This window comes from Saccharomyces paradoxus, chromosome XI (genome assembly GCF_002079055.1).
Source record: "Saccharomyces paradoxus chromosome XI, complete sequence".
NCBI lineage: Eukaryota > Fungi > Ascomycota > Saccharomycetes > Saccharomycetales > Saccharomycetaceae > Saccharomyces > Saccharomyces paradoxus.
The window spans coordinates 439,188-458,536 of record NC_047497.1 but is presented as its reverse complement, the minus strand read 5'-3'; the positions used below and the strand labels follow the sequence as shown (position 1 = coordinate 458,536).

Below are 19,349 nucleotides of genomic sequence, written 5' to 3'. Positions count from 1 at the left end.
TAAGACCACTGATTATCTGTAGTTACAGATAAAATACTCATTAAGCCCTCTTTACACCTAGTGACGTTATAGACGTAGCCGACGAACGAGAAACGGAAGTAGAACCATCAAATAATGAAGGGCTTACGCTAGGTTCATCAGTCATATTAAGATCAAAGTCAAGTTCCAAGTTGGACAAAGGGACACTCTCAATATCGTTTGAATCTGCAGCTAATGGATCTTTCTTGGAGATATCATATTTCTCAATTGAAGTATATGACCACCTGCAAAAAAGAGATGTATCTACAATTGGCAAATGTGTGTACTTTGTGTACTGGAAAATAACGTATGATAGCACAGAACCTGCCATCAGGTCTACAAAATAATGATGTGTCAAATACATAGTTGACCACCATAACCAGCAAACATAAGTAATAAACAAAGGCTTCAATTTTGGGAAGCAATAGCAGAAAAACAAGGCTTCCATAGTAGCACATCCAGAATGCAACGAAGGGAAAGCACCAAAAATGACTGAGGAATTTGAAAAGGCTGTAGTATACATATTAATGCCGAGTAGCTTATCAATTCTAGCTAATCCGCCCGGCGAGCCATGCATACCATAGTTGGCTGATTCCAATCCATAAAGAATTTTATACCATGGTGGAGCGGCTGGAAAGACATTTTGCATGATAACACCAAACAGGTTCATATAACCAAATGCGAAGGCGTAACCCTGTAAAACAGTTGGTGGCCCAAATACGAATAAGATGGCAGCAACGACAAATGGGGCCCCGAAATGAAATAAACCATACGGCAACCATGCCAAAATATCCAAAAAGGAGTTCGTCGATGTTGCAAGAATATCACTTAAATTGTCACCATATAAAATTGTTTCCACCGCTGGTAACACTTTAACAGTAATAGGGGGCCTGCGGTCATCTGGAAAATACGATGAAGTGAAATAAAGCGCCACCCATGTTAGTATAGGCAAAGCATTGAAGAAAAACTGTGATGTAGCTGGAATGATGAATAAAGTGCCTAAGAAACAATAAAAAAGAATCTTGAAAATCCAAGGTGCGGGATTAGTAATAAACACAAACAACATGATGGATCCCAAGAAGATGTAATGCACCCAGTCACTTAAAGCAGGTTTGTACTTTTGCACCTTCAGCAAAGTTTGATGGGGATCTAAACTTGTTTCTAAATCGGCTACATGGCAGTTTGGAGGTCTCTCTGATAGAAACCATCTCGAAAAAGGATTTGCCATACGCAAAGGAACTATTAAAAGCTTTTTGAAATATGAAAACCGCAACCTGTAGGAAATAAAATAAAGTACTTTTGAAGAAAATTAGAAGATCCTTGGGCCAAAAGCTATACCCAAAGTAGTTCAATTTAGAAGAGAAAAAGGAGAAACTTATGAAGTACTCAACGACAACCAAAAAGTGAGCGATCGGACTAACCAACTACCTATAAAATATAGCAGTAGAAATCCTACTTTGTTGGTCCACGAACAAAGTCGCTAGTGTTCTTGCGCTATGGTAACTGAAGCAAAAAATACGCTTCTGCAGTAGTACCAAATCAGAAAATCACTTGTAACAAATACGAACACTGATGGGCACTTTACTCTTCTTTAACAGAAGGAAATAAAAAAGACGCGATGACCCGCCAAGCAATGAAAGTTGATATTCTTTTGTTGTGGTTTTTAGCCCATTTTTGTTTTTCCTTTTTTCAGTCCTCGGATCGCTCTTCACGGAGGTCGTATCATTTTATCATTTCTAGGAGCTGCGGAGAGGTGGATAGTATTTCACAAGACATACGAAGGGATGCCCAGGTTGCAATTTGGTCAAAAGACCCACGATGCAAGAGGATAAGGTGACAAGATCTTAGTATTTTGACTTGTTCTATACACAGGGGGCTAACGATTATCCTAGGTTCTCTTTTACTTTTATTTCTACTCTAACTTTTACTTTTAGCTTTTATTTAGTTTAAATTTACTATGTCTGTTCGTACTTCTTCAAGATCTAATAAGGGTCAGAATAAATATATTGAGTATCTGTTACAGGAGGAGAGTGAAACACCCAAGAAAAAAAGAACTAAAAAGAAGGCTGATTCAGTGACAAAAAAGAATAAGAAGGCTGATTCTTCCCAAGAGCCAAGTAAAGATACTGAGAAAGAAAGAACAGAAGAAGCAGAAGAAGCAGACGAGGGCTATGTTAGGTGTTTGTGCGGGGCAAACAATGAGAACTACGATGCTGCTGAATACTCGCATGGGGACATGGTTCAGTGCGACGGCTGTGATTCTTGGCAGCATATTAAATGTATGACCAATGGTAAAGACGCCATCGATGGGCTAATGAGCGAGGATTCTAAGTACTACTGCGAATTGTGCGACCCATCGCTGTATGCACATTTGGAAAAATCTAAGGAGGTGGAGATTTCAGAGGACGATGATTACGATGATGATGATGTTTATAAGCCCATTAATGACCACAATGACAATGATGCAGATATCTTCCTTGATGAAGAAAGCCCCAGGAAACGGAAAAGGAGTCCCGATAGTTCCAAAGGGAACCTTACCAAAATTAAGCAGGTGAAAAAATCCAATGAGTCAAAAAAAAGGAAGAAAAGCACTGATGCTACCAATTTTGACACTGTCGAAAACAGAATGCCTACCAAGAGAGATTTTGAAAGCGAAAAAGAACACAAACTGAGATATAATGCAGAAAAAATGTTCTCTACCTTATTTAGCAAGTTCATCATCCCCGAGACGACAGAGGCAAAGCTTTATAAGCTTCCTGATGGGAAAGATACAGTATTCGTGTCAAAAGAGTTTGCGCACAATCTTGAGGATGAGCTTTATAAAGCTTGCCTTAACGTCGAATTTGGTACTTTGGATAAGATATACACAGAGAAAGTGAGATCATTATATTCTAACCTAAAGGATAAGAAAAATTTGGAACTGAAAGCACATGTTATAGAGGGTAAATTACCTTTGAATAAGCTGGTAAACATGAACGCATCTGAACTGGCAAATCCTGACTTACAAGAATTCAAAGAAAAAAGGGATAAAGTTACTTTAGAAAACTTTATTGTTGAGGTACCCGACAAACCCATATACGTTAAAACCCATAAGGGTGATGAGCTGATCGAAGATTCCGCTGAACCTCAAGAGGATATTTTATACTCAAAAGATAGCATAAGATTACACAACGTTGAGAGTAGCGACAGCGATAAGGGCAAAATAGAACAGACACATGCCATTCCAAAAGAACTCAGCCCAAATACAATAATCAACGAAGAGTCTCTACAGTGCGCATTTTTATACCCCGGCTTAGGACTTGAGTTTACAGGTTACCTAAACCACGTTGGAACTTCACAAAAGTTAAAGAGGGATATCATCAAGGAAGCTATTGGCGACGGCAAACTGTATGTGGAAGGACGATTGCCTACAACTACTGCTGTACCATATCTTAAAGAAATCTCCTGCTCTAGAGCTATATTAGTGTATCAATTATTTTCCTCAAATGACGATGAAAGTAAGGCAACTTTCGCAGAAGTTGTAGACTCACTGGAAAATAAAAGTCGCATTGCGGGTATAAAGCCAAAAACTAGATACGAAAAGGATTTTTATATTGTTCCATCGAGGAGCGGTGAAATTCCAGAAATTTTGAAAGAAATTCTAGAAAATAATAGTGAAAGATCTGAGAGATTCTCGCCCGTTAAATCGGATGAAAGAACATTATTCGCATTTGTTGTGGTAAAGCAGGAACTTATTCATTAAAATATAAGGTTCCGCAAGAGTTGTAACAATATTATAGTAATATGGTAACAAAACCTCAGAAGCATGTATGTTTACTACAAACTTACTCTTTTTTCTTTTGCTCATTGTGTTCATATTTTCAGTGGTTTTGTAAAATTTATGTGCATAGGTTTATACAAACATAAAGCTAGGTCAGAAGCCCCTACCGGTATAAGCGGTCAGGTAACTTAAATGTATTTGTTATGTTCACTGGATATCTGTATAATTTTCCAGAGATATATGAATAACAGAGGCTTTTTTTCGATAGTTATAAAATTGTAGTTTATTTATTAAAAGAATAACCAGTTAAAGATAAAATTACATACGAAATACATCAGAATTAAAGATCATGTACATATTTTAAGCCTTAGCCAAAGCCTTCTTGACGGTGTATCTCTTTTGCTTTCTTAAAACCATAACTTGGAATCTTTCAAAGTCAGTCAAAGCAGCACGTCTTTCACGTTGAGCAATCTTCTTAGCCCAAGATGAAGCAGCCCACTTTTCGCAGACACCAGCAGCAGCCCACTTCTTGGAAACAGTAGCGGTTCTAGCACCTCTTGGTAGAGTAAAGGTCAATGGAGTTAAGACAACTTGACCCAAGTTGATGGCTTGACGTGGGACACCAGCTTTTGGACCGTCAATCAAAACCTATAATAATTGATAACGAACAATTTAGAGAATCATTCATAAAAGTTGTTAGTAAAACGGAATTTTTTAAACAATGGGAAACATTGTTAAACGTTTGAGGAAACGTGGTCAGGCTCTTTAAGGATTATCTGCACAAATATAGGGTACTAACTTTCTAAAACTGGGTCAGCTGCTACTGAAATACGTAGATATTCCACTATAGCCCACTCAGATAGAAAAATAAAGACATTTAGGTTTCTCTATTACAATCTGTGTTTTTCACTTTTATCATTTACAGGTGTCTTCATCCATGCCAACGGATTAGATAGTTATCAGCATTTTTTTCAACCTAAAGTAACTCTACCTCATTACCCTTCCCTCCTCAAATCGGTGATAGGTTTTTTGGGTTTAACATACCTTCTTTTGGTCAATAATTTCGACGATAGCAGCCAATTTACCTGCGGATTGACCCTTTTTGATCAAAACCACACGGCCAACTTCGACTAATCTCCAGTTAGAAGCCTTGACAATAGAATCGGTGGACATTGTTTATTTTATTTTTCACGACTCTCTTTATTCACTAAAACAAACAACTAAATTTGTTATACAATTGTCAGACCTGCTCAACTTAACCTTAGATTACTTTTTTTTCAGCTCCAATAGTGCTCGACGAGTAGGAAGGACAGTCCGCCGAAAGGTCACTCTCTCCCTGGTTACTTGGGCTGAGAGTAGAGACGCTGTGCCCTGGGAAGAAACCGATGATGGGAGAATGCACTCAATCGCAGGCAACAATCTCCCATAAAGCGCTCTTTTCTGGGTGGAAAGTTGGGCGAGTACCGTTTGAAACTTCGTAAAACGCAAAAATCCGAAAAAAATAATGATAACGAGAATTCTAATTATGATATATTCTTGTAAAATATATGTGGTGTTAAGATGTACATGAATGATGTGTATGGATGTATATGTGCCGTCAATTGATTACTCAGAATATAGCTGCATTTTGACAAGATTACTGGGTTCGTCTTTTTTTTTTTCTCACATCTAATACTGAATAAATGTTTATTTAAACGTAGGTTTTTCCGGTAAAAGTTAATACCTAGCCGTCTTCGATTCTGATAATCTTATCATAAATGTCTGACATCTATTAGTCACTGTTGAAATTTAGATGATTGTTCAATGAAAGCATAAAGTACATAGCAGCCATGTTAAGAATGATGGTATGATACAGTCGTATCATATTTCCTTCTGAATTGAGACGGCAGTAGTTCTTGTTACAAAGGAGATTCAGCAAGAAAGGTAATTGAATGATGATATAATTTGCGATCTAGGGCTAATCACTTGGAACACCGCCATGTTCTATATGGGTGTTTAGCGAAGTGCGAAAAGTTTTTTATCTGACATTTTTCTTGAGTACCATTTTCAATAGTACCTACGTCGTTGTAACTGGTACATTAACCATATTGCGCGATATTCCTAACCTGCATCTGGGAAGAACATCTTGAGGTAATGTATAACCATTTCAACTATACGCTATCTTATAACTACGCTGCCGAGCAAGATTTCTTGTATCTGCGGTGGCTGATCGACAAATATCGCACGTTTCTTGTTGTGGATGCTGCAGGCAAGTGCTACATCAGCTATCCTGGTGTTCTTATTATTGCAAGAAGCCGCGTAGTGCTGTATGGAGAAAAATAAAAAAGAGGAAATAAAATAAGGTATATCATTCATAAGGATACTGGAAGAACTCAACAAGGAGAGCGCGGTAGAAAGGTAATATATAATCATTAAAAACAATGTCAAATTCTAGGTACTCTCAGATCGAATCAAATGTATGTAAATCACGGCTACAACACGCCTCGGTATTCAAAATGGGAAGGAACTTACTATATGGATGTTCTAAGATACTAACTATTGCTTCTGCAGACCGGGTGAGCAGACGTATCACCCCTTCATGTACGTGTATTTTAAACAGAATGATGGCAAGCTAGAAGGATTAGCCAATAAATTAGCCACATTTAGGAATATAAATCAAGAGATCGGAGACCGAGCGGTCTCCGACAGTTCTGTCATAAATCAAATGACAGATTCATTGGGGTCGATGTTTACCGATATCAAGAATTCGTCCTCAAGGTTAACACGATCCTTAAAGGCTGGTAATGGTATATGGAGAATGGTGGGTTTGGCGTTGTTAATATTCTTCATTCTATATACCCTGTTTAAGTTATTTTAATGAGCGAATCAAAGCCAAAAAAAATAATGTACATAGATGTATTCAATTTAAGAAGTAAAAAATAGAATAGAATAGAGCATAAATTCTCATTTGCCTTCTGCCGCGTTCTTACCCAATCTATAACTACCAATCGCACTACCCCAGTTGATTTTTGATCTTGTGACTGGTAATCTTCTTCTCAAAGCTTTGAACTGTTTTTCGTTCAAATCGAAAAATGAAAGATCTAGATCATTCTCAAAGCTTGTTTCGATATCTTTTATTGTGCAGACAACGTCATTAACGTTAGATTGACTGACTTCCTTCCCAGATTGGAAACTAACGTTACCGTCTTCGTAGTAATGGACTTGCGTAGAGATCTCACCGGATAACTCCTTGGTCTCCAAATCGTAGATGTAACTCGATCTCCAATGGCCGTTCCAAAAATTGCTTGGATTATATTTGGTGCTAACAATAATAATGGAGATTTTGCTTATTTTCTCGGGGACTGGGTAAACAGCAAAACTAACGTCACCGGGGAAGCTCTGAAGAAGATATTCGTGTAATTTATCGTGTAAATCTTTCAATTGCTCTATTTCAAGCTTTGCATGCGTGAACTCAAACGGCTCAATGTCAAGACCTTTGCGCTCTAGATGGTTAACTGAAAAAATGACGGAATTTATGGGATCAAAGAACTTCGCACCTTCCTTGTTGTATTTAGAAATAATCACAGAACTCCCATTGACGTCTATAGGGATGCAATTCTGCACGTTATAATTTTCAATAGCATCCAAAATAGTATTTTTGGAGTTTTCACTTGTGATCTTGATCAGATCGTCATAAACTTCCCTCAGTTCTCCTGGAGGGCTATCACTGATAATCTTGTTTATAACCTCTTCGAATTTACTACTAGACATTTGTCAGTCGCTCTAATGATCCGTTGAGCTAGCGGTTCGAACCGTCTCTCTTGATTGCCAGCAACTTCCTCTATTCAAAATCTACTACTAGCCTACTACAGAATCAATATTCCAATAGAAAGAAAAAAAGGGGTTGGTAACCCGGATATCGTATCACATGATAGTCACGTGATAAGTATTATTGCACGTGATCCGATAATTGTGAAACGCGACGCGAAAAAAAATTGCTGGGCTTCAACAGGAAAATGACCAGGAATGAAAAAAAGTAGAAAAGGCAAAACTGTCTTTTCCGGTCATTCCAACAACGTTCCTGGATCCGCGGAACCTTTTTCGTCACTTTTTTTTTTCACTCTTTTTTCTCATATCGGTGGGCATTGTACCTGACCATGCTAGAAATTACGTGGGAAGAGGGGGATAGTATTTGAATCTAGACTAAGATTTAAGTTATTTTTTCTATTGTTTTCCTCCTTGGCTTGTTGCATCCCGTTTTGTTTTATTTACTTGCTTAATTTTTTTTTTCACTTATTTATTTATTTATTTATTTATCGTTATTTGTCTATTGTATTCCGTGAACCCGTTTTTCTGCTACATCGGCTTTATAATCCGGACCTGGTTTAAGTTAAAACTACAGTTTCTAGTTCCTTACCGTTTTTTTCTGTTCCATACAGATATTTTTGTCGGTTGATCGCTATTGTTTTATTATTCATACTTCCGGTAAACATTTAGATAGACACAGTATCAGTAGGTAAAAGCTATGTCGACGATAAAACCAAGTCCTTCGAACAATAATTTGAAAGTGAGGTCAAGACCAAGGCGTAAGTCTTCCATAGGTAAGATCGATCTCGGGGACACTGTACCTAGTTTAGGTACTATGTTCGAGACAAAAGAATCTAAAACTGCTGCTAAAAGGCGTATGCAAAGATTATCTGAAGCCACCAAAAATGATAGCGATCTGGTCAAGAAAATCTGGTTTTCATTCAGAGAGATAAGTTATCGCCATGCCTGGATAGCTCCCTTAATGATTTTAGTCGCGGTATATAGTGCCTATTTCACCTCTGGTAATACAACAAAGACTAATGTATTACATAGATTTGTCGCTGTGTCATACCAAATAGGTGATACGAACGCATATGGCAAAGGTATTAACGATTTGTGCTTTGTATTTTACTATATGATTTTTTTCACATTTCTACGTGAATTTCTGATGGACGTTGTCATTAGACCCTTTGCCATTCGGTTACACGTCACTTCTAAGCACAGAATAAAAAGAATCATGGAACAAATGTACGCTATTTTCTACACCGGTGTTTCCGGTCCTTTCGGGATATATTGTATGTACCATTCGGATTTATGGTTTTTCAACACAAAAGCAATGTACAGAACATATCCAGATTTTACTAATCCCTTCTTATTCAAGGTATTCTATTTGGGTCAGGCTGCGTTTTGGGCTCAACAAGCTTGCATTCTTGTATTGCAACTGGAAAAGCCAAGAAAAGATCACAACGAGTTGACTTTCCATCATATTGTTACCTTGCTGTTGATTTGGTCTTCATACGTCTTCCATTTCACTAAAATGGGGCTGCCAATCTATATCACAATGGACGTTTCTGATTTTCTTTTGTCGTTTTCCAAAACTCTAAATTATTTGGACTCCGGATTGGCTTTTTTTTCTTTTGCTATCTTTGTTGTTGCGTGGATTTATTTGCGTCATTACATAAATTTAAAGATCCTATGGTCCGTTTTAACGCAATTCCGCACGGAAGGTAACTACGTTTTGAATTTCGCCACTCAGCAGTATAAATGTTGGATCTCCTTACCAATTGTCTTTGTATTGATAGGCGCTTTACAATTGGTGAATCTTTATTGGCTGTTCCTTATTTTTAGAGTTCTTTACAGAATTCTGTGGAGAGGTATTCTTAAGGATGACAGAAGTGATAGTGAATCAGACGAGGAAAGTGATGAAAGTTCTACTACACCAACTGACAGTACTCCAACGAAAAAAGATATTTGAAAGAAAACAATATTTTAAGTAGTATACCATTACACATTAATTCTTTTACAGCCCCGATCCTACGTTGTTCCTTACTGATGTATGTAAGCAGGCATTTTTATAGTATTCTTCTCCAAGCATTTACTGTTTCCCTCTTTTCTTGCTTTCATGCCGCTAAAGAGCTGTGAAGAAGATCAAAGGTGATTTACGCTTGGTTAGCATGAGTATAAGTTCTCGGTTGAAAAGAAACTATGTTACACTTATGAGCGTTTGCTTTAGTATATCTATACAAAAAAGAAAATTATATTGGATTTTTATACAATGGTCTATTAAAAAAGGTTTTAAAATAATAGTTCAGCTCATTCCATGTTGATTTTAGTGTTTTCAACAGTAGAGTTGTCGTTGTCATAATAGGCTGTGACCTTGACCTTGAATTCGGAAGCAGCGACACCGAATTGTTTCAGTATTAAAGCTTGACGAACATCTAATTTTTCTCCTTCTGTGCAAACTAAATATGGACTATCGATGGTAATTTTACCAGCTTTGATTTTAGTTGGAATTTCGAATTTGTTTCTCATAGTTGGCTCTAGAGAATGGATCATTGGAACATCTTCCTCAGCTGGGATTTGACCACCGCGTGAGTAGATGATGCCTTCAGGAATTGTAAATGTTAATGGTGCCTTCGTGTTCGGTCTTGAGTAGTCTGAACGAACATATGATTTAAAGTATTCCTTGACGGTGTTAACATCCTCGTCAGTGAACAATAAACCAGTGACACCGCTACAAAGCTTACTCAATTGATACAGATTTTCTTTGTATTCTTCTTCCCTCTTTTCTCCTAATGCTTTTTGTAAAACTTTCCTCTTACCCATAATTAACTTAGAGCCTGCCCAAGAAGTTCTGATTTCTTGCAGAACTGGAGTTCTAACGTCGTCAAGATGTAGGACCCAGACGTATCTATAAGTGTCCAAGGCTTCCCTCACTTCATCGAAAATTCTTTCTTTATTTTCTCTGCCTTTTTTATCGGTTTGTGCTAAAGTAACTAGCTTGGAACGTTTAGATCTTGGCATGGTTCAACTATGATAAGTATTGTATGGACGATAGACAGTGACGTACGTAAAACAAAATGAATCAACTATGCTTAGCCAAAGTACTACAAATATTAGCAACTTTTCAAAAGCTCATCGCATTTTTCTGGGAAAAAAAATTTTCTTTCACCTTCACCGGGTAAAGTCCGAATGGTTGGGTTTTCTGAACTAAAATCAAATTGTGGGAATCATAGACAGCAATAGTTGGAAAGGGGAATAGGCTTGGTCATATCCAGGAAAAGACAAGTTTCTGAGATCGGTACTTTCATTTCTGTGTGCTCTATAAATGGTGATATACTTTGTGTGTAAAAATTTGAATACACGTTAGAGGAGAGAAATAACTAAGCATGTCTGAAAATAATTCGCACAACTTTGATGAGCATGAGTCCCATAGCGAAAACAGTGATTATATGATGGATACTCAAGTAGAAGATGACTACGATGAGGATGGCCATGAACGGGGTGAATACTCTTATTATCCTGATGAGGATGAAGATGAACATATGCTTTCTAGCGTCGGAAGCTTTGAGGCAGAGGATGATGAGGATGATGATAACGATTACCATCATGAAGATAATTCTGGACTTTTATACGGATACCATAGAACTCAGAATGGCGATGACGAAGACAGAAATGGAGAAGAAGAAGGACTTGATCATTTTCAAGATAATCGTGAATTTGGCAGCAACCCCTTTCATTTACCTGATATTTTGGAAACATTCGCACAAAGACTAGAACAAAGAAGACAAACAGGTAGAGAACAGGGGCAAAATCCAGCTGGAAGAACACTACCTGAGATTTTATCGATGATTGGAGGAAGAATGGAGAGGAGCGCAGAGAGTTCGGCAAGGAATGAGCGGATTTCTAAACTGATAGAGAATACTGGAAATGCCTCTGAAGACCCTTATATTGCAATGGAAAGTTTAAAAGAACTCTCAGAAAACATCTTAATGATGAACCAAATCGTCGTTGATAGAATTATACCGATGGAAACATTAATAGGGAATATAGCTGCCATCCTCTCCGATAAAGTTTTGCGGGAAGAATTAGAATTACAGATGCAAGCCTGTAGGTGCATGTATAATCTCTTTGAGGTCTGTCCCGAATCTATTTCAATAGCTGTTGACGAACATGTTATACCTATTTTGCAAGAAAAATTGGTAGAGATCAGTTATATTGACCTTGCGGAACAAGTTTTAGAAACTGTGGAATACATTTCTAGAGTACATGGAAGAGACATTTTACAAACAGGCCAATTATCAATTTATGTTCAATTCTTCGATTTTTTAACTATACATGCACAGAGGAAGGCTATCGCAATTGTTTCGAACGCTTGTAGCAGTATCCGGTTGGGTGATTTTAAGGCCGTCGTTGAAGTACTTCCAACCCTCAAACCAATTTTTACTAATGCGACGGACCAACCAATATTAACCAGGCTTGTAAATGCCCTGTACGGTATTTGTGGAGCGTTGCATAGGGTCGAAAAATTCGAGACCCTGTTTTCGTTGGATTTAATCGAAAGAATAGTTCGGCTGGTTTCTATTCCGGACACCCCATTGGAGAATAAACTGAAATGTTTAGATATTTTAACTGTATTGGCAATAAGCAGTGATGTACTTTCAAGAGAACTGAGAGAGAAAACTGACATTGTTGATATGACAACACGGTCATTCCAGCATTATAGTAAAAATTCTAACGCGGGGTTACACGAAACACTGATTTATGTCCCAAACAGTTTATTGATTAGTATTTCTAGATTTATAGTTGTATTGTTTCCTCCCGAGGATGAAAGGATACTGTCTGCGGATAAAGATACCGGAAATAGCGACCGCGAAGTCATTTCTAACCAGGAACGATTCGATTCCCTAGTTCAGTGCCTAATTCCGATCCTCGTTGAAATTTATACAAACGCTGCTGACTTCGACGTAAGAAGATACGTGCTAATTGCCTTAACAAGGGTTGTATCATGCATAAACAACTCCATAGCGAAGGCAATCAATGATCAACTTATCAAACTAATTGGATCCATCTTGGCCCAAAAAGAAACAACATTTAACGCTAACGGCACCCATTCATCGGAGGCCGGTACGCTATTGGTTGGTGGTCTCTCGTTGCTTGACTTAATTTGTAAAAAATTTGCCGAACTGTTCTTTCCTTCCATCAAAAGAGAGGGCATTTTCGATTTGGTTAAGGATTTGTCTGTGGATTTCGATAACATTGATTTGAAGGAGGATGAGACCGAGAATGTGTCACTTTCTGATGAAGAAGGGGATTTACATAGCAGTATTGAGGAATGTGATGAAGCTGATGATGACTATGATTACGAGTTTACTGATATGGAAATTCCTGACTCGGTCAAACCAAAAAAAATTTCAATACACATTTTCAGAACTCTGTCTTTAGCTTATATCAAGAACAAAGGTGTGAACCTAGTTAATAGGGTACTTTCTCAGATGAACGTCGAGCAAGAGGTAATAACGGAGGAGCTCCATCAAATCGAGAGCGTTGTTTCTATTCTAGAAAATCCTTCCACTCCTGACAAAACCGAAGAGGATTGGAAGGGAATCTGGTCAGTTTTAAAAAAGTGTATTTTCCATGAAGATTTTGACGTGTCAGGTTTTGAATTTACTTCTACAGGGCTAGCTTCATCTATAACTAAAAGAATCACGTCCTCGACTACATCCCGTTTCATTCTTGCAAAATCGTTTTTAGAGGTGTTTGAGGATAACGTTGAGAGATTTTTAGAAATTCTACAATCTGCTCTCACAAGGCTGGAGAATTTTTCTATAGTTGACTGCGGTTTGCACGATGGTGGTGGCGTATCCTCATTGGCTAAAGAGATAAGAATTAAGTTAGTTTATGATGGCGATGCAAGCAAAGATAATATTGGTAACGATTTATCATCCACTATCGTCTCAGTCCATTGCATAGCTTCTTTTACCTCACTTAATGAGTTTTTGAGGCATAGAATGGTGAGAATGCGTTTTTTAAATTCATTAATTCCAAACCTTACGTCTTCTGGTACTGATGCTGATAGGGAAGAAGAGGAAAATTGCTTAGATCATATGAGAAAAAAGAATTTTGACTTCTTTTATGATGATGAGAAAGTTGAAATGGAGTCCACGGTATTTGGTGTTATATTCAATACATTTGTCAGCCAAAATCGTGACTTAAAAAGTTTATGGAGTGATACCCAAACGATCAAATTTCGCAAAAGTTTAGAAGATAACAATACAGAGCGTGATCCAGCCGAGGAGCCTAAAGAAATGAAAAAGTTGAGAGATTTTTATAAAAAGAGAGAATTTGCTGAGATTGATACTGGATCCTCAGCCGATATTCTCACATTATTGGATTTCCTGCATAGCTCCGGTGTCAAAAGTGACTGTTTCATCAACTCAAAACTAAGTGCTAAGCTCGCTAGGCAATTAGATGAACCATTGGTAGTAGCGAGTGGGGCTTTGCCAGATTGGTCACTATTTTTGACCAGAAGATTCCCATTTTTGTTTCCCTTTGATACCAGGATGTTTTTCTTACAATGCACCTCTTTTGGCTACGGAAGATTGATTCAACTTTGGAAGAATAAGAGTAAAGGCTCGAAAGATATAAGGAACGATGAAGCTTTACAGCAGCTTGGAAGAATTACTAGGCGTAAGCTGCGTATTTCAAGAAAAACGATATTTGCGACCGGTCTCAAGATTTTGTCTAAGTATGGAAGTAGCCCTGACGTATTAGAAATTGAATACCAAGAAGAAGCAGGGACAGGTCTAGGGCCGACATTGGAATTTTACTCTGTAGTTTCCAAATATTTTGCAAGGAAGTCGCTAAACATGTGGCGTTGTAACTCTTACAGTTACAGGAGTGAAATGGATATCGATACTACTGACGACTACATTACCACTTTATTGTTCCCAGAGCCTCTCAACCCGTCTTCTAATAATGAAAAAATTATTGAGCTTTTTGGATATTTGGGGACGTTTGTTGCCAGATCGTTGCTTGATAATAGAATTCTTGACTTCAGATTTAGCAAAGTCTTTTTTGAATTGTTGCACAGAATGTCTACGCCCGATATGACAACAGTGCCGAGCGACGTTGAAAGTTGTCTCTTAATGATTGAGTTGGTAGATCCATTACTCGCGAAATCCCTTAAGTACATAGTAGTCAATAAGGATAGCAATACTGTCCTAGAAGCACTCTCCTTGACATTTACCGTTCCTGGAAACGATGACGTCGAACTGATTCCGGGAGGTTGCAATAGATCCTTAAACTCTTCCAATGTTGAGGAGTACATCCATAGTGTTATCGACCAAATATTGGGTAAGGGTATTGAAAAACAGTTAAGAGCATTTTTTGAGGGTTTTTCGAAGGTATTTTCCTATGCCAGGATGCTAATACTTTTTCCAGATGAATTAGTGGATATTTTCGGACGGGTTGAGGAAGACTGGTCTATGGGAACTTTATATACGAGCCTGAACGCTGAACATGGCTATACAATGGATTCTTCAATCATTCATGACTTTATATCAATAATATCCGCTTTTGATAAGCACGAAAGAAGACTCTTTTTGCAATTTTTAACAGGATCTCCCAAGCTTCCAATTGGAGGCTTTAAAAGTTTGAATCCTAAATTTACAGTTGTGTTAAAGCATGCTGAAGATGGTTTAACAGCAGACGAATATCTACCAAGTGTAATGACATGTGCTAACTATTTGAAGTTACCCAAGTATACTAGCAAGGATATTATGCGGTCTCGTCTTTGTCAAGCCATTGAAGAAGGTGCAGGAGCTTTCTTACTCTCCTAAGATTTTAGTTAGTTTTTTTATTTAAGTTTTATATGGCTTCAAAATTATTCCTTAAGATACACAAAAGGATAGGAAGTTGGGTTAGTTTTGGTCCGATTATATCCCTATTTTTCTTGTTTTTTGGTTCTAACTGATAATTCCATATTTGTATCCATCGGATACAGCGAAAACTTGTGGTCATACAATCTAAAGTTAAGAAAGACAGTGATATGCCGGGACCACAGAAGGCAAAAATATTGCAACTCATTGATTCCTGCTGCCAAAATGCAAAAAGCGCACAACTGAAATGTTTATCGTTCGTTATTGGAGCGGCAAATGGCACGACGAAAGAAGCCAAGAGGACTTACATTCAAGAACAGTGTGAATTTCTAGAGAAGTTAAGACAGCAAAAAATCAGGCAGGGAAGAATTAATATATTGTCTATGGACGCTGGTGTTTCTAATTTTGCTTTTTCCAAAATGCAATTGCTTTATGATGATCCCCTCCCTAAAGTATTAGACTGGCAAAAGATAAACCTAGAAGAGAAATTTTTTCAAAATCTGAAAAAGTTAAGCCTGAATCCTGCTGAAACTTCCCAACTTGTATTTAGCCTAACAGAATATTTATTCCAATCCACGCCAATACCTGATATATTTACGATTGAAAGACAACGAGCCAGAACTATGTCTTCAAGGCATATACTAGAACCAATCTTAAAAGTGAATATTCTCGAACAGATTCTTTTCTCTAATCTAGAAAACAAGATGAAGTTTACCAATAAAATACAGGATGCACCAAAGCTGCAGTATATGGTATGCTCGTCCGATCCACATCGGATGACCTCATATTGGTGCATTCCTAGAGAAGAAACACCGACTGGTTCAAAAAAGTCGAAATCTAACAAACATAGCAAAGATTCGAGGATAAAGTTAGTGAAGAAAATAGTTTCAACCTCAATACTAAACAACAGTTCAATTAGCTCTACAAAACTGGTTGAGTTCACCGGAATTTGGAATAATAGGATACGAAATGCGCTTGCCAAAAAGAAAAGTTTCAAGCTATGTGATATTTTAGAGATCCAGGATAATTCGGGGGTAAGAAAGGATGATGATTTGGCAGATTCATTTCTGCATTGTTTGTCTTGGATGGAGTGGATAAAAAATTATGAAAGTATTACTGAACTTTTGAATTCAACGTCACTTATTAAAATGCAGTTCCAACAGGTATTCGAATTTTGTGAAAACAAAGTACAAGAGCTGAAATGTTTACAAAATACCTATAACACTGACTAAAAATTTGTAATGAACGCGAAGCGTGAAATGACATATAATCTCTATCTATAGTTTAAATGATAATTAACGAATAAAAGCCGACAAGTCAAAATCAATAGTCTAATTCGACAGCCGGGCTTAAATGTCTCTTTTTTGACGCGGTTAATGTTAGGCTTGCGGTGGTGCTTTCTGCAGTCGGTGCAGGGCTTTCGGGCTTGAAATCCTCGAAAATTTGCCTTCTTGTATTATCGTCATCGCCTAGTGCCTTGTACTCAAGGGATTCACCTAGTTCTTTGGAAGCCAAATCCCACGTACTGGGCCTGGGCTTACCAGCTTTTGTATATGTCCTTTGCAAAAGTAACCAAAAATAATGTTTCTTTTGCTCCAATATTCTGCGCTCATTTTCGAATTTCTGCTGTATTTTTTCGTTTCTTTGCTTTATTAAACCATCAGTAATCAAACTGATGTCTTCTTTATCCACCTTGTCGAACTTTTGGTCATTTGCCAGAACTTTTTCTATGTTTTTCTTGGTGATTTCGTCGCCATCAGCATTATTCCATTCAAATTTTTGATCTATCAATGTCTGTTGGGCTATTGATCTCTGCGCAAAGATGTACATCCTTTGTTCATCAACAAAATCTAAAAATAAATCAAGACAGGACGAACCGTTCCTTCCAAGCATATGCAAAAAGCGCGGATCTGACCTGATGTAAGGATAAATGTCGGACCATTTAGTATTTGCTTTGATTTTAATTGGCATTTCTTTTAATAAGCTCTTGAAATTATCTCTAGCAATACGGTCTCTTGTATAATTGCGCAGCCGAAGCTCATTTAGTTTGTTTTCAAGATCATTTTCAATTGTATTTACTATCTTCAGGTACTCGTTCAAAACATCTTCGTGGGTTAAAACTTTGAAATGCCGATTCGCCATATATCTCTTACTCTTATCAAAAACATAGTGATTGACAAGCTGCTGCCATGTTATGAAAGTTTCGGGAGATGAAGTTGTTAGAATACCGCTTAAATATTCTCTTAATTCTTTTAGGGCCTGCGTCTTCAATTTTTTTTTGGACTCTTTCTGGGCATCGACGAGAGTGTCTATATAATCTTGGAAGGTCTGCCTCTTTGTTGTTTCATTGACCACAGAGTGTTTGTATATTGGTTCATCAGCAATTAGTCTCTTCGCGGTAGACCAACGGGTGTAATATTTTATATAAGAATTGTTTTCTAGCATTTTTTGAAAAGCCTCTTTGAATTTACTTATTTCATTATGTTCTTTTAGAAGTTGATCAGCCGATCTATTGGAAAGATATTTTTCAAACATTTCTTTTTTCCATAAGGGATCATCGTCGACCATCCAATACCTCGGATCTTTGGTTCCTAGTTCTGAAATAATTCTACTGAATGACCAAGTAGAGTCTACTTGGTTGTCCTTCAGCATCGTGATAAATTCCTTTTCTGCCTCTTCTTTAGTCCTTCTCCTGACATTGAGCAGTTTAGAGTTATTGGCATATTGGCTTCCCTCTTCTCTAATACTTTGGCTTAGCTCTTTTTTTCTCTCATCTGTAAGTCCTATTTTATTACCATCAGCTTGTGCAGATGGTATTGCATCATTTTGTTCTTCTTTGATGGGTTCTACTTTCTTCTCGAAGGCCGGGAGAGTCCAGCTAGTTTCTCTTGTGGTGGGATTATAATAGTATACTTTGCCTTCTGCCGTCTTGGCCGCCCTCCAACCGTTTTCTCGAAGAATCAGTTCTTCCTGAGATATAAGTTCCTTTGGCTTCTCCCATGTGGATTTCTTCGTCAAAGTGTTGTAATAATATACCCTTCCATTTGCATCTTTAGCCTCCTTCCAAACAGACATAGTTCCACGTCTTACGCCTACGGCAATGCTTCCGTGGTGGTCGCTTTGATTTCAGACCTTGTTACTTAATAGGTGGGCTCGCTATTGCGATGTCCTCAATGGCCATATTTCTTTGTATAATATTATTGTCGATAATTTCATATCGTTTATCACGTCGCCCCTTTTATATAACAAACTACAATTATAAAACAAAAAAGCCTGTAAAATCAAGCAAATACAGACTTTCGAACTAACTCGGTGTCACCGTGACAAGAGGTAAAGGAGCAAACAACTGATAATAGGAAAAAATGTCACAATCGCTACGTCCGTATCTAACGGCTGTTCGCTATTCCCTGGAAGCTGCGTTGACTTTGAGCAATTTCTCTTCGCAAGAAGTGGAGAGGCATAACAGGCCGGAAGTTGAAGTACCTAACACTAGCGCCGAATTGTTGCTCCAACCGATGCATATATCTCGTAATGAAAATGAGCAGGTGTTGATTGAGCCCAGTGTGAACTCGGTGCGTATGAGTTTGATGGTGAAACAGGCAGACGAAATTGAGCAGATTTTAGTTCATAAGTTTACTAGATTTTTGGAACAGCGTGCCGAAGCATTTTACATCCTGAGACGTGTCCCAATACCTGGCTACAGTATTTCTTTTCTAATAACCAATAAGCATACTGAATCAATGAAAACTGGGAAGTTGGTTGATTTTATTATTGAATTCATGGAGGACGTGGATAAGGAAATTAGTGAAATCAAATTGTTCTTGAATGCCAGAGCAAGATTTGTTGCGGAAGCATACCTTGATGAATTTGTCTATTAAGCTCCTAATAAAGGTAAGGGAATCTTT

General features: G+C 37.7%; 11 protein-coding genes across 11 annotated transcripts; 6 read left to right on the top strand and 5 right to left on the bottom strand.

Moving 5' to 3' along the window:
• Positions 1 to 40: 40 nt before the first annotated feature.
• On the bottom strand, positions 41 to 1,246 carry AUR1 (inositol phosphorylceramide synthase; the record flags this gene model as incomplete). Its single annotated transcript, XM_033911730.1, has 1 exon — positions 41 to 1,246. The coding sequence occupies one exon, from the start codon at positions 1,244 to 1,246 to the stop codon at positions 41 to 43; it is 1,206 nt and encodes a 401-aa protein (XP_033767621.1).
• Positions 1,247 to 1,975: 729 nt separating this feature from the next.
• On the top strand, positions 1,976 to 3,760 carry BYE1 (Bye1p; the record flags this gene model as incomplete). Its single annotated transcript, XM_033911729.1, has 1 exon — positions 1,976 to 3,760. The coding sequence occupies one exon, from the start codon at positions 1,976 to 1,978 to the stop codon at positions 3,758 to 3,760; it is 1,785 nt and encodes a 594-aa protein (XP_033767620.1).
• A 378-nt stretch (positions 3,761 to 4,138) lies between these two features.
• Positions 4,139 to 4,951, bottom strand: RPL14A (60S ribosomal protein eL14; the record flags this gene model as incomplete). Its single annotated transcript, XM_033911728.1, has 2 exons — positions 4,139 to 4,426; positions 4,823 to 4,951. The coding sequence occupies 2 exons, from the start codon at positions 4,949 to 4,951 to the stop codon at positions 4,139 to 4,141; spliced, it is 417 nt and encodes a 138-aa protein (XP_033767619.1).
• Positions 4,952 to 6,198: 1,247 nt separating this feature from the next.
• Positions 6,199 to 6,635, top strand: SFT1 (Sft1p; the record flags this gene model as incomplete). Its single annotated transcript, XM_033911727.1, has 2 exons — positions 6,199 to 6,234; positions 6,378 to 6,635. 2 exons carry the CDS (start codon positions 6,199 to 6,201, stop codon positions 6,633 to 6,635), a joined length of 294 nt encoding a protein of 97 aa, XP_033767618.1.
• Positions 6,636 to 6,721: 86 nt separating this feature from the next.
• CAP1 (Cap1p) lies at positions 6,722 to 7,528 on the bottom strand (the record flags this gene model as incomplete). Its single annotated transcript, XM_033911726.1, has 1 exon — positions 6,722 to 7,528. One exon carries the CDS (start codon positions 7,526 to 7,528, stop codon positions 6,722 to 6,724), a length of 807 nt encoding a protein of 268 aa, XP_033767617.1.
• A 754-nt stretch (positions 7,529 to 8,282) lies between these two features.
• LAC1 (sphingosine N-acyltransferase LAC1) lies at positions 8,283 to 9,539 on the top strand (the record flags this gene model as incomplete). The annotated part of the gene is made up of 1 exon (XM_033911725.1): positions 8,283 to 9,539. One exon carries the CDS (start codon positions 8,283 to 8,285, stop codon positions 9,537 to 9,539), a length of 1,257 nt encoding a protein of 418 aa, XP_033767616.1.
• A 338-nt stretch (positions 9,540 to 9,877) lies between these two features.
• On the bottom strand, positions 9,878 to 10,588 carry MRT4 (ribosome assembly factor MRT4; the record flags this gene model as incomplete). Its single annotated transcript, XM_033911724.1, has 1 exon — positions 9,878 to 10,588. One exon carries the CDS (start codon positions 10,586 to 10,588, stop codon positions 9,878 to 9,880), a length of 711 nt encoding a protein of 236 aa, XP_033767615.1.
• A 365-nt stretch (positions 10,589 to 10,953) lies between these two features.
• UFD4 (putative ubiquitin-protein ligase UFD4) lies at positions 10,954 to 15,405 on the top strand (the record flags this gene model as incomplete). The annotated part of the gene is made up of 1 exon (XM_033911723.1): positions 10,954 to 15,405. The coding sequence occupies one exon, from the start codon at positions 10,954 to 10,956 to the stop codon at positions 15,403 to 15,405; it is 4,452 nt and encodes a 1,483-aa protein (XP_033767614.1).
• Positions 15,406 to 15,614: 209 nt separating this feature from the next.
• On the top strand, positions 15,615 to 16,676 carry CCE1 (cruciform cutting endonuclease; the record flags this gene model as incomplete). Its single annotated transcript, XM_033911722.1, has 1 exon — positions 15,615 to 16,676. One exon carries the CDS (start codon positions 15,615 to 15,617, stop codon positions 16,674 to 16,676), a length of 1,062 nt encoding a protein of 353 aa, XP_033767613.1.
• A 91-nt stretch (positions 16,677 to 16,767) lies between these two features.
• PRP40 (snoRNA-splicing protein PRP40) lies at positions 16,768 to 18,519 on the bottom strand (the record flags this gene model as incomplete). The annotated part of the gene is made up of 1 exon (XM_033911721.1): positions 16,768 to 18,519. The coding sequence occupies one exon, from the start codon at positions 18,517 to 18,519 to the stop codon at positions 16,768 to 16,770; it is 1,752 nt and encodes a 583-aa protein (XP_033767612.1).
• Positions 18,520 to 18,806: 287 nt separating this feature from the next.
• On the top strand, positions 18,807 to 19,322 carry ARC19 (Arc19p; the record flags this gene model as incomplete). Its single annotated transcript, XM_033911720.1, has 1 exon — positions 18,807 to 19,322. One exon carries the CDS (start codon positions 18,807 to 18,809, stop codon positions 19,320 to 19,322), a length of 516 nt encoding a protein of 171 aa, XP_033767611.1.
• Between the last annotated feature and the right edge of the window lie 27 nt (positions 19,323 to 19,349).